The sequence below is a fragment of the Diorhabda sublineata genome, chromosome 10 (genome assembly GCF_026230105.1).
Source record: "Diorhabda sublineata isolate icDioSubl1.1 chromosome 10, icDioSubl1.1, whole genome shotgun sequence".
Taxonomy (NCBI): domain Eukaryota; kingdom Metazoa; phylum Arthropoda; class Insecta; order Coleoptera; family Chrysomelidae; genus Diorhabda; species Diorhabda sublineata.
This window is the reverse complement of record NC_079483.1, coordinates 15,565,943-15,580,932: the sequence shown is the minus strand read 5'-3', so window position 1 is coordinate 15,580,932 and position 14,990 is coordinate 15,565,943. Positions and strand designations below refer to the sequence as shown.

Below are 14,990 nucleotides of genomic sequence, written 5' to 3'. Positions count from 1 at the left end.
CACTTTGATGAAAACAACCTTTATAAGTCTCCCCCGGGTGCTGTTTTGATCTTTGTCAATTTTACACAAAAACACAGCGTTTGCTACATGTTTTTCTCACTTCAAACGTATTGTAAGCTGGTTGTTTTTATCATACATTGAATTCAAAGGCATGTAAGTAAGAGCCACAAATTTATTGTTCCATTCCGAGTATTGTCTGAAAACATAGTCTTCTATGATCTGAACTGTTCAAACGTTCCAAATAATAGTTGCCATCTTCCTTCGGAAAATACGCGTTTCTGTAAGTGAATCCTGAAGGATAGAAAATAGGAAGAAGTCACTGAGGGCCAGATCTAGTTAATACGGTGGATAGACATTCAATTCGAAGAGCATTTCGTGAATTTAGTCTTAGAAGGTGGGTTGTACTCAAAAAGCGCTTTCTTTTTCTCAAATACGATTCCAATATCTCTTTTCACCAATGATGCAAAATATTCTCCTATTATTATTTTACCTTCAACGTCGCCTTCAGTTTTCCGATCCATTTTTCGAAGCGGATTCGCTCTTCACAATCCATCGGCTTGACAGTTTTTCCGTTTGAAGAGTCCGGTTCACTTTACTTAAACTTAAACGCCTGGAAAGTGTTAATTTGACTGCGCCTCTGATCCAAAGTGAGCAAACGCGTCACCCAATGCGCGAATTGCTTACGCGTCCATAATTCTCCTATCAGTATATGGTGAATGCTTAGTCTGACTTAGACGATACTCAAACAGAAACTTCAAACAACCCTCGTATAAGTAAATTCAGGAATTAAATAAGCCCCAAAATAAATATGGATGCTCTTTTTGACACGGCCATTGTAAAAATTAGATTTGTCAATAAATTAATGTCTAAGATTTGTCACGTTAGTCAATTTTACGAATATCTATTGAAACATAATCGAAAACAGATATTGGAATAATTTATTTCGTTCATTCAATGGTTAGTATCTTCTAGATATGTTATATTCGACATTTTCGTCGATAACTATTCAATTAAACGATACACTTTAATTTGATCTCGTGCATGAAGGAAAAGCCCAACCTAAAATTAAATCCGTCCTTCATCGCTGCAACGCCATAAAACTAAGAAATGCTAATTGTGGGTTTTGAAAATATAGTAAATAACCTTTCTCAGCCCAAACCTAACTAGTTCATTTCTTAGACATCCTTAATATTAACGTCGACCTGTGAAACGTCTGAAAATTTAATTTATAATAATATTTCTACTTTTAATTAGACAACGGTTACACTGGATGAGAATTCGTTCTTGTAGATTCGAACTAATAGTGGTTGCTTTCAAAGCGATGTGGTAAGTATACAATCTTTCTTGCACAAGTAAGAATTATCTGATGAAAATTTTGACTAACAATTTGCAACGTTATATGAACATCTTACAAAAACTGATCGAAAGATTTTCCATTAAAAATGAAATCGTATACGTACGATGCACTAGTCTCATAGTAACAGAACGGCGACGATAATCCGTCTTTGTGATCTGCTTCAATCCTATACCTGTCAAACTTGAAGCATGTTACCTCTCTATAGATGTCGACGAACTTATAACAATAATTAATAATATCGATATTATGCAGCTTTAGTAATTGCTTCAGTGTGTGTAATACCGAATGAAAATTAATAAATTTGGGAGTTCCGATAAATTTGTATCACTCTGTATATATGTGAAGGGAGGCCACAAGACAGATGAGTGGAAAAACAGAGATAGAACGATTTCATATCTCTGCTTCTGTATCCCTCCAAAAAATTGAACATATCATCAAGTATTTGGATATGGATATTTTTATTTGAACTAGGACAAACTGTATAATGTAGGCTGTATGCGTCACCCTATATTAATTAAATTTAATATGGGACTCATTCTGTAGATGTAAATATCTACCTGCAAAGACACGCAGAAATTTCTTACACATCCTAACGTGGGAGGACATGCCAACAAAAAACGATTTATTTCAATATCATAAAAGTGTTATAGTTGACATTTTTTTCTCAATCGCTCGCAGATATCGTGTGTTATTAATGTTTGGGCTTTGCATTCATATTTCTATAGCCATATATCGCATTCGAAACATTCTTTTTTTCTGAACAGACACGAACTATCGTTAGGCCAGTTTCTAAAGTTCGAAGAAATAAAAATACTGTCAAGCTTGCATTTAACTTTAACTTTTAATAATAACCACTTAATACAAATCAAATATTTTAATTCTCCAATCCTCCTAAATTTGAAATAAGACAGAAAAGAGTTGTCATACAGTGAAAAGCTAAGGTCAAATACTTAAAAAATAACTTAAGGCAGTAAGTAAGCTTAAATTGCTGCTAATACATTATTTTAGTGAGTTAGTGTTGAACGTGTGAAACCTTCGATAAACTATAAAGTTTTGCTTTTGGGTATATCACAAGAGCTGTAAGAATCCAACCAGAGCACTTTAGGTCATGATGGATGTCCCACCTCTACACTTGATGATAAATTAGTCCACGATGCCCATTCTTAGAATATCTTAAAAAGATAAACATAATGACATCAAGTACATCTCATCATCGAATTTAATCCATCATGATGTTATTAAGAAAAAACTTTTAAGGAAAACAACCATCATATAATATACAGTTGATTCAAAACCAAGGACGGGAGCAGGCGCAAGGCTCTTGTAATAGAGCCTGGAAATTCAGATTCAAATCAGACTCCTGGATCATAATTAACATATCCTTTAACTTTTCCCAGGAAAACTTCGTCTTCGTCTGACTGAGTGTTTTTTTAGAGCCCTTTAATTCCTTCAGCCTGTTCTCAAATTTTTGGCTGATTTTCGTTCTTTCTCACTTGCAACATACCTACTATAAGTTGAAGTCATCTTATTGGAAACGAACGAATCTGATAAACTGATAAAGATAAAGATAATTTCAAATATAAAAACAAGGGAAACAAAATATTAAAAGTTTGTGAATTATAATCAAGATTACATTGAATGTATTTAAAAATGGAAAAATTTAAAATGTTTGTTTTGATTATGATATTAATTGAAAGCTCGTAATTTTTAGATGATTCATATATTATTTTCAATTTTTGAAATTCTTCGCACTTTATCGACATTACTCATTAAAATTAAGTAATTATGACTGTATGAGCAACATAAATTTCTTATGTATCACGTTCAATTTGTTTCAAAACATGAAAAGGAATATGGGTCATATTTCAATAAAAATTAATGCGGTTCATCAATGATTTATTATTAGATGATGATATAGATAATATACTTAAATATTACGATGATTATCATGGATACCTTAAGTTTTGTAGTCTCAGTTGAAATTCTATATGTATCAACCATTAGTTACAGTTGTATTTCTCGTGTATAAGTTTGTAAAACAATGTCAAATTGGTAAAATTGTTGTTTTGCTAACAAACGGGTTGCTAATAATTGCAGGAAAAACATCCGCACATTGTTTATCAAACCTTCAAAACTTTTATATTTGTTTCTAAATGACCAAGAAACCTCACCTCAAAGTACTTATTTTTATTCCTGAGACTTGTGTTTACTACGGTATTTCTAGATAAGCTTGGAATCGATAGGTACTTTCCAAAATTTACTACTCGTACATGATCCTAGTGCTAGTAAACATCCGTGGATCTTCTGCTCCCGTAATTATTTTCAAAACATAGATATAACATTTGTTGGTATTTGTCTTGAAAGTTTGAGTGATAGATCCTTCTGATTAACATCGCGATGAAAGCTTTTTCGATGCTTGCTGTTGAGATGTATTGTGAATATACAAAATTCCAATACAACCGTTTTATATTTCATCAATCTGCTTCTACTTTCAAAATATTTATAATCGTGTGTTATTTAACTGGCCTACAATCATACAATTTAATACTCTTTCACTAGACACGAACTCTGCTTAAGTTTTAACCACTGCTGATATATTTCGCTGATCCTAGCAAATTAATAACTGATAAGATTTAAAAAGAAGAAGATATTAATAAAACACGGTACATGAACGACCGACGTTAAATGAAGTTTTTGAAATATTTTGTTCAAAGGTAACTAGTCCATAAGCGCTGTAGTGCTCAGAACTTTCAACTTTCAAACTAAAAAAATGATAGTTACGTAATTTAAAAAATAGTAATTGAAGTAATACTACATTTTTTATAACTTATCCAGAAGAAAATAATATAAATTAATAATTCGTAGTTGCCTTGTAATTCCCTGAAAAACAATTAATTGAATAGTCGATAATTGAATTCCGATTTACACAGTTGTAGTATTACTGTTCATATGTAATACAGGAACGTGTTCTGCGCACTCTTTCAATGACCTAAGTTTATATATAGTGAAGTGTATGTATGATTTTTCTTCTCCCTATATTTGATACGATGACATTTTTCAAAATTTTCTTAAATTCTTAAATTATTTCCAGTTATACAAGATGTCCCAAAAGTAATGAAATAAACTAAACATACTATTTATTGAACGTTGAATAAGGTTTCATATAATTAGGTTTTGAAATTTTTTATATATTCAATTTGAACAGAAAAGCTTTCTCAAAGACATATCTTGAGACCCCTTGAGACATTTATGATTTGTTCACTCTCTGGATGCAGATTATCAAGTCTATCTTCCGATTCTACCCATGTCTCTTCTTCATTTTCAGACTGAAACTGAAGCTCCTTAAACTCATTAATTTTGGCCATTGCAATACCGGATGTGTGAGTTGGGACATTGCCTTAATGAAACATCACTTTTGAGTAAAATTCGTCTATTTTTGCTTGATTTCTTTACTCAAATGTTGCAATAAGTTTGCTTAATACTCGTCGTTGATAATTTTTCCTTTTTCAAGATAGTCAATGGAAATTATCCCACCCGCATCCCAAAAAACAGAAGCCATGACTAATCCTGTCAGTGGAACGGTCTTTGCCTTCTTTGAAACCGGTTCTTTTCAGTCTATTGTTTTGATTGTCTTTTTGTTATATGAAACATTCCCAAACACTCGATGAAAACATCTTCATGACGCTTCATTATGAACACACGGCATCCATCTTGCACGCAGCTTTCTCATGTCCAAATTTTCAGTTAATATGTGATGTAACGCATTAATGGAAATGCCTAGTGTGTCTGCTAGCTCGAGCAATTTCAGTCGACGATCATCCAGTACCGCTTTGGGGATTTTTTTCAACATTTCTGGAGTTGTCACCTCATTTGGTCGACAACTATCATGCTGGTTTTGACATTTTGTATGGTCTCGTTTAAACCCTGCTACCCAATATTTTACTGGAACAGTTCTATACATGGTAGAATCTACTTCAGGTTTTATATTGGTTGGGCTAAGGCCTTTTAAATAAAAGTGTTGTACTATATAATGATGACTAATTTCACTTAAAAAGTTCACAATTCATGGCTTCCAAACAAATACTAAACAATGTGGCGTCTTCAAACTTGAAACATATAGATTGTCTATGCAAGGTACTTTTGAGACCATCCTCGTACAATAAGCATTATGGATCGTAAATTTTTAGAATCAATTTCATTATATACAAATAAAATAAGTGAATCGTTCAAATTAGCAGAAAATGTTAGTACAACTACATCGAACACAGATCTTTTTATCATAGTGCCAAATACTTATTCAACAAGTGCTAGTAACATTTGGTTTGTTCACTCTATACCGTATTTTAGGTTAAGTGTATGTTAATTCATCAAACATGTTGGTTATGTACAATTAAAATATTTTTATGTCAATTATTTATTGGAAAACAATTTTATTGTAAGCGAAATAAAAGTTGAAACAATAGAATACCGATACGTATAAACATTTACATAATGACATTCGAATAGTAAGTATTGATCTGATAATATGAAACATTTAAATCGTAAAAATTGTGATTTTATTACTGCTTAGAGAGAATAGGCAGTAAAACTTGATATTTGATATCTCGGTTCCGTTATTTTTGTAACAGTTCCATCAACAAATATGCCTTTAATAAGTGTCTTCTGTATTGTTGAGCAATACATAACATATTGGAAATTCAAGAATTCAGTCAAACATAGAACAATTAAATGAAGTGCACCCAAAATACTTTGGTTTATTTTCGAAAATGTTTGCATTATCAATTTTAACAAAATTTCCTCCAACTTAAAAACCAAAGTATAAATATTACAAACAATATCAACTGTACTTTTTATGTTCAATAGAAAAATTAACATTTGGACAACTATGAAACAAGACTTGGAGCAATTGTGAACTAAATCACCTCCATGCTACATGGATTGTGCAAAATAGCAAAAAATTCATTGGGATGTATTCTGATCTACCTTTACATCAAAACCTTCATATTTCATCTCACATTTGATCTTAATATTAACACAGAAAAGTCGCAGGAAGATTATAATACATTTTTATCAGTTCCTCACCTCATGAACCCTACTACTACCCTTTATCTTGTATGACTCAACCATTGAAGGTCCTTTTCCAAATTAATGCTATCTACAGTTAGATCGTCTAGTCACTAGATGTTGAATATCAATTCCAAGTAACCGATTCTCGCCCGATATCTCATCATCGGACTTCCTCAAACTATTTCACTCAAAAACCAAATGATTTTTATCGGTTTGGTGTTGAAAATTTCCATACTAGATAGCAAGATGTTATTGATAACGAAGGTAAAAATGATAGAGGAAAATTGTTACAATTTGATTTCAATATGGCAAGTGATTGTGCATTTTTTTACATTGTGAAATATTGAGCGCCTTAACTAATTCTGAACGTGGAGTAGGTACGTAAATGTCGTGCTCCGCATTCCTAAGTGGATAGCTGTGCAACGATTCAAAGATGACTAAAGAAGGAGTCAGAAATTTTAAAAAAGTCCCTGCTGTTTAGTCCGAGTAAATAGCAACCAGCTCTCTTTTGTTGTTTAAAGATTCGCTCAAATTGAGTCGCACCACACGTACCCGAGAAGGTAAGGACATATCGGAGATGCGACTCAATAAGGGCATAAAAAACTGTTAAGGAGGTGGATAAGTTCAGTTCTTTGGAAACTGATCTCAGCGCAAAACAGGAAGAACTTTATTTTTTAGATAATACGGCAATATGTAAGCTCTAAGAATTTTACAGATTCAACGACGTCAGTGAAGGTCCAATTCTAAATAAATGCTATTTCCAGTTGAAAAGGAAAAGTGCATAGAGGATAAACAGCAACACCCAACTGCTTAACTATTTGCGCATCATTACTATTTATTTTTAATCATCTAAAATATTAGATAACAGTATAATTGAATACTATTATGGTTGAAAATAAGTAATAAAAATATTTCTTATTTAAAACATCTTTACATGAGTATTTATAAACAAAATTATCAAGTGTTTGCATTGCATATATGTTTGCTAATACAATAAAAACATACTTAATAATTATCATTGAAGCGAATATCGATAAAAACATTTATTGCAATTGAAAGGTGTTAATAAACAAAATAGTATAAATTAATAAAATATTATCTATCTAAAAAAAGTATGTAAACAGTTAAAAATAGCAATTCGTTTGCAGATCCATTGGAAAAGGTCATGATTGAGATAAATTTATTTCAGTTATTGATAACTCTAAAGAAATACAAATGATACTCTAATGCAATCAATTTATTGATATTTTTCTCAATATAATTCGATTCGGCAGTTTGTGTGAATGTTCCGAATTATGTAGGTTTATTATGTATATGTTTAGGGAATACCGTTTGAATGTGACTACCTTCGTAATCAATGCTTACCAAAATTTCTTTGTTCGCGCTAAAAACGGAAGACAAGCATTAGATTTCGCAAAAATTAGGTGAATAGAGTTTATACATAGACCTGTGTTGATTCGTTAAATATCACCTGAACCTCAAGTCGGTCCTTCTTAAGAAACGTTAAATGATTTGAGTGATAGAGGTTTCCACTTACTAAGTTAAAGCGTATGTATTGGTTTATATTTTTACTTACAGAGGCTCGATCTTGAGCTTTGTTTAGGACTTGTCAGAATGTGCTGTACAGGCAAAGTAACGAGGTTTCTTTGATTTGCCACATAAGTCACTATATTTAGAATTTGGTCTATTGCTCACATTTGAAGCCATTTGGTAAAAATATGTAAGCACTGGACAATAACAGTGGTCTATAGGGAATCTTTTTGGTTTCCACATTCATTCAAAATCACTCTTTGATAGATGATGGAAGTTACAAAGTCGTCGTCGTTACAACTTTGAGTTACTGAGGTGCGAAGCCCAAATTATTCGTTTAAGTTATAGAGGGGTTCGTATTTCAAGTAAAAGAGGTTTTGGACTTCAAGGGAAAGGAAACACAACGTATTATAAATTTATAGAGATTATTTATATACTTGATTATAGTAATAGCGATTTTTAATGTAATATAAATAAACCAAGACTATCTAATTTTTTTGTCACTGCACAAAAGGAAAAAATATTTTGCTGTAGAGAGATGTATTTTGTAACAATTTTCATGGGATTACAAAATTAAGTTCCGTGCTCTATTAGACAAAGGGAATAAACTAGGATCGTTGCACATTTTATAAAAGTAGAAAAAGAATATACAACTATTGCTTTGATTTTGAACGAAATTAAATATGTATGTCTCATCTGTTCACTTGGCTTTTAGAATAGTAAAGCTACAAACCAACATTGGAAGCGATAATTTTTGAACAACAAAACGTGGTAAACTTCAATACTGTCATCTTCAATACTGAAATCTTCAATACTGAAGAATTAATCATGAGTAAGCGCAAAGCCAAAACCAGTTTAGTCTTGGTCTTGCATATATATATGATCTTGATCTAGGTCTTGCAGTCTAATCAGTGGTTTTGGTTTTAGTTTTGCAGGATTCAAAATTGGTTTTCTTCTTAAACCAACAATAATTTGATAAAATTTTGTTAGATGGTTTTTTTGGAAAAAAATTTGACACCTGATTCACGTAGTTTTTGTTTTATTTCTTGAATAACTTATGTTAGTGCTGTACTTTGCTGTTTGTCACGTAGTACTGGTCACATTTCCGTAATGGAAAGAAAGCTGCTGCGGATCACAAAGAAATGTGTGAACTTTATGGTGCTGGGCGCACGTGTCGGAATTGGTATAAAAAATTCCGTTCTGGAGATTTTTTCCTCAAAGGTGAGGGAAGTACTGAAGTTGATATGACAAAATCAAAGTCATAATTCAAGTGGATCGTCGTATAAATATTGAAAAACACAGAAAATGTTTTGGGCTAGTTAAGAAGCTTGACCATTGGTTACCTCAGAAACTGAAACAAATTCATTTAACACAAAGAATCCACATTTGCGATATGCACCTTAAACGAAATGAAAACCACCCTTTCTTGAAAATAAACATCACTGGTGATGAAAAATTGGTCCTGTACTGTAACAAAAATTGGAGTAAACACGATGAATCAGCACAAACTACATCGAAGAGAAAAACAACAAAGAAAGCTCATGCTGTCAATGTGGTACGATAACTGGATGAAGCAATCAAAGAAAAACGGCCAGAATTGTCAAAACGTAAAGGTTTAGTATTCCACCATGATAATGTAAGGCCCCACATATATTTGGCAACTCGTGGGAAACTATTGGAGCTTGGCTGGGAGGTAATACCACATTCTCTATGCAGCCCTGATCTGGCACCATTTGATTACCATTTATTTCGAAGTTTGCAGAATTTTTCGAATAGTCAAACTTTTACGATGACGTGTAGCTAATCATGAGAGAAAGTTTTTCTCAAACCATGTAGCATATTTTTTAACAACTGATCATTAGAAATACAAGTGTGGAGTGTATAGAATCGATTAGAAAAGCAATGATTCCATTCAGTCTAAAATCCTTAAAACGAGACGAAGAAAGAATATTCATACTCCGCATTGTTAAAATTGTTTGTTTACATACAATAATTAGCGTATATTTAATGAATCAATTAAACGCACATAAATAGTCGGTTATGTAACACCATTCAATTATAATTACAACTACTTGATTGAGTTATTAGACGTAGTATACAGAGAAGACAATTATATAAGTATTCAACGCTGTATAAGGAATATTTTTAACATGTTTTAGACTAGAAGTACATAATCTCTACCCAATTTCTAGACCAGAATCATGAGAATAAAAGTTCGCTATGTCTCAAGGTCGAAAATTTCTATAACTATGTTAATATTTTTTTTTTTCTATTTTATTCCTGTATAATTTCATAGTTAATATTGATAATTATTGTAACGAACAGTAAAATATAAATAAATGACAAACAAGTCGGATCATAAAAGTTTACTGACTGTTTTTTATTATTTTCATCTTACAAGCAAGGTCCCGGTATTTTATTAAATCTAAACCACGCTATCAGAAGTCCCAAGTATTTTTCAATGGTATTTTCAACGTGTACGAAGAAAATTTATTTTGTGAATATGAAATTTGAACTAATATAGACGTTAGAAAATCAAATGTCAATTTAATTTGAATTTAAGTTAATGAGAGATATTTTTGCAAAAATACGTATCTCCAAAATATAGTTTCAAAACATTTGCAAAATTTATAGGGAAAATATTTGATTGAACCAATTGAATATTAGAAAATTATACTTTTAAGTGGTTCGTAAATAAGAATAGTGTCTATAAATAAAATGGGAAGCTTACAGTTTGCCACAGTGAATAAAATATCTGAGTTATTGTGAAAATGTTATAAAGCTCTTTACTAGTTCATATTTGCTGGTATATAGAATCAATTGGTTTTATAAATACGACATCTCGTAACAGAGGAAATTCGCAGAAATCAAAGTGGAAATTCACTTTCTGAAAAATAGTTTCAAAATTTGTTCAACCGGATCTTTTCGCTCTTTTTACTAATAAAATAATAAGTCTAAGAAGTTCGTAGCATATTAGAGGAAAACTTTTTAAACTTTTCCAATGTAATTCCTTGAGCTCCTATAAAGATTAGAGAAAACAAAGCAAGATATATAGTGGTTTTCCCTCTTTGGACCTCTCTACCATGGTATCCATTTTTCTTTCCCCTTTGGAACAAGAGTAAAGTTCATTTCAACCTGCCATGAATCTATTTCAAGAAAACGCCTTATCTCCTCTGGTAAAAGATTATCCTCCCTTTAAACTACGTTATCAGGCATTTGCTTCTCTTCTATTAAAGCGCTTCAACTAACAAATTTATTCTCCCGTATAAGATTGTCTTTTCCCGAAAGCGGGGAAAAGTTTCAGAAAAGTTATTAGGCATTTGTTTGTGTTCTATTACAGATTCAACAATGAAATTTATTCTCTACACCAATCCCAGAAATTTTGCCTTTCTTTTGTTCTGCTCACGTTATATAGAGCATATTCTATCTCCACGATTATCGATTATTCCCAAATATAGTCACAAACGGAACCCAGCTATAGTTTTGTTTTATACAAAAAAATTTAAACTTTAAATTATGTAAAAACGATGAATATCAGTTAAATTGAAACTGATAATTACTTCTTCATTTTAAAGTATCATACTACTACTCTCAATCTTCAATTACTAAATAGTTCAATTCTGATCCAAAAAACTCCAAAAACAGATTTTCTATTTCGTCTGTTTCAAGAATGAATTTGATTCTATGGAGACGGAGTGGAAAATAATAATAACGGAATATGAAGATTAACAGTATAAAAAATTGGAGAAGCTTTGGTCAAATAGATCGAATGAGGTATTTCCAAGAAAAAGTCTAGTATACATAGCCAATTTAAAAGATGTGATAGTAAAAGAAATTGGAAATTGATATAGATGAAGATATAAGTGAAGAAAGCTGAAGAAATATTAGTAATTAACCCACAACTCTAAAAGTATAGGTTGTTACAGTGAATCTTATTTGCTTTTTTGTCTTTGTGTTATTTTACAGCTGATACTAAGTGAATCAATGGCACTCATCGCGATTGAAAAATTGTCAATGTATGATTTGATTTGAAGTATTTATAAATGTTTTATTATTGTCTAATTGATGAATTTCCAACATTTGGATTTTCCACACCACAGATAAGTTATAATTGTAAATGTAACTTGTAACTGTAGTATTAAAATCTGATTTTTTTCTCAAAGAATCTATTACGAAGTGCACAGACTTAATTTAAAAAGCTATTGATTTAACATATAAAAATGAAAAAGAAATTATCTACTAAATTTGAAAATATTCTAATAATATTTTTCATTCGCAATGTTTAAATAATGGTTTGTATTGAATATAATGTTATTCAAGGTGCAAAATTGAAGCATTATGATTCAAAAGCGACTTTTTCGTGAAGAAAAGTTTAGTGCTGAACTATTTCTAATGATAAATTTGTAGATTTTGAATTAGAAATTACAAAAATTTCAAGCCTTTCGATACAAAAAGGAAATATATGTTGTATTTTTAGATTGATCTCAATAAAATACTTCCAAAAATGAGCTACAAAAAATAAAGAAGAAAAAACACATTGTTTGTCGTTTTAAACGAAAAAATGGAAACAAAATTTTGCATGTTTGACAAGAGCCAAAGATAATACGCTAATTTTCTAAGTTACTACTATTATCATTAGTAGGATTATCAGAATGTTTGAAATCGATTTTTAATCACATCAAACGATTAATTGAATTCTAAATTTTATACACGGGACCGATAATATGTTAATTTAATTTAAATCACCAGATTTAACAATTTATTTCTGAAAACTAGACCTGAATTTACTATAGGGGAGGTCTAAATAAAACACTACTTGAAGATGGCGTTACATTAATAGAAACTTTTTCATATAAAAAGGTTAAAGTCATCGATCGTCAAAAAGACTGTATTGTTGATCATGTTGTCCTTTTAGTGAATTCTAAGCTAATTAATGCTGGATAAGCTTATGTAATAGCACTTACTCGCACATGATACTTGAACTTTTTACTAATAGAATTATTTTAGTCCAATGAATCATTAGATGAAATAATTAAATTGCTAAATGATTTATTAGATAAACGAAAGTTTGTTCATTTATAATTTAACAAATAAATTGTGCTTAGGGCCAATGAAAACCCGATGTTATAATATATTAACTGAAAAAAAAAAAATATTTTAATTTCGGATTAAAATTATTGACGGGAAGGAACATCACTTCACTAAATATGTGTGGGGTGCTTTCTGTGACATTTTTTTAAAGTTAACTTATATTTAAAAATTTTAAAGATTAATATTGGACACTCTACGCTTTTGGAACACTATTTTTATTAACTTTTTAGTTAGATTAACTATAGAATATTGTTTTTATTACAAAAACATAATTAATTAATTTCAATAGATCAAAATTTTTATTCTAATATTTCACAATATTTCAACATGAACCAAATTTCAAATATGAATACATAAAATCAGCTGTTCGCAACCCAAATTTGAATAGGAATATAATAATGAATTTTCTGTAAAAAGAGATAAATTTAAATTCGAGTTCCAATAATAAAAACTACAGATATTAACCATCTTCATCTCCAAAAAATATCAATGGATATTTATCAGTGCAATTTCTCCTTTAGAATTCAGAATATAAGAAGATAATCATAACAATTTAAGATACGCATAAATTTCAATAATAGGAATACAATTAACAATTCTGATATATTAGAGATAGAAAAATTATATCTCCAATAATCTAATAAGTATTTTTTTTCTAGTTAAAAAATTTCACGTTTCAAATATAAATAGAAAAAAACTCACCTGGGTCATTAATCTATCAGCTCCAGTACCTTCTTCATCCTTGAAAATAATGTCGTCGTTATAATTCGGTACTAAATCATTAAATCTGCTATCGTTTCTTCCTATTCTCCCTTCTGCAACCCCACTAGCAGTTAGCGTAACCTCCGGCACATTAGGTACATGCTGTTTAAAAACTAAAGGGGTAAGTTTTCTACCAATTTTCCGACGACCGACACCGCGACCCGGTCCGCAAGCCTCAACGGCGAAGGTACCCATTAAAATTATCACAATGCACCACCTCATAATCATTTTTTTTGTCAATTTTTAGCGGTACCACAACTAAAATAAATATATTTTTTTACATCACTCTTATAAAAAATTAATCGGCTAGTTAGAATAACTTGGCCGGTTGCGCGATGTCAACTAAGGGTTGGTACGCGATGACAGTTAAAGGTTTGGAGCGCAAAAAGCGACACCGTGCCGAAAAGCATCGAGTACAGTACTTGAGCATCTTTTCAAGTTTATCTTTGCGTCGTATTTGCACTTGCGGTGTCTACAATACCGACTGAAGTTACGTTGGCCCCACTCTGAGATCGTCCTGGCCATCTTCTGGTATACCAAACACGATTGGTGGGAGGGAGTGGCCCGAAGAAGAATGCTTTAGGTCGCAAATCATGTCGGGATGGTCGATGGTACCGCTGAGAAGGTTACATGTGGTATTATCGACATCCTCCGGTACGATTCTTTGGTCTCTCTTTTCTTACTTCGGGTTTCTTCACTCTGTAATAATGAAATAGGAATTATAAATGGGGTCAGTGGAACTGTACGATTGACCACTTTTTGTTCATCTGAATCAACAGACAGGTACATACTGCTTAACTTGTTGTTAAAGATTTTAAAATATCCAAATAAATTTAAGTATATAATTGCAAAAAAACTGTGAAACTTGTCATGAAACACAAATTATTAAAATTGTTGTTAGATAACTGCGAAAATTAGTTCGCTAACAATAGCAATCTTTCATGTACCTAGCATTTTAAAATTATTTAATATCCTACTTTTTATTGTTGACAATTACCAAAAAATTTATGTCCTTGATAGTTTTTGTTTGGTATTGAATAGTACTGCCGTATCATTTTACTTTTGGCTATATTTTTATGAAATTCTTTAGATATGAATAGATAAAATATTACATAATATTCGAGGGTGAATATATATATGCTAGACCCCCCGATTTGACTCCTCTCGATTACTTGTTATGAAA

The 14,990-nt window shown here is 31.2% G+C and overlaps 1 protein-coding gene across 1 annotated transcript in view; it reads right to left on the bottom strand.

Moving 5' to 3' along the window:
* Window positions 1–14,198, bottom strand: part of LOC130449484 (desert hedgehog protein A) — a 109,803-nt gene extending 95,605 nt beyond the window's left edge. Inside the window, exon 1 of the mRNA XM_056787332.1 lies at window positions 13,748–14,198. Coding sequence (XP_056643310.1) covers window positions 13,748–14,035 — 288 coding nt within the window. The 5' untranslated portion in view covers window positions 14,036–14,198. The remainder of the gene's footprint in view (window positions 1–13,747) is intronic.
* Between the last annotated feature and the right edge of the window lie 792 nt (window positions 14,199–14,990).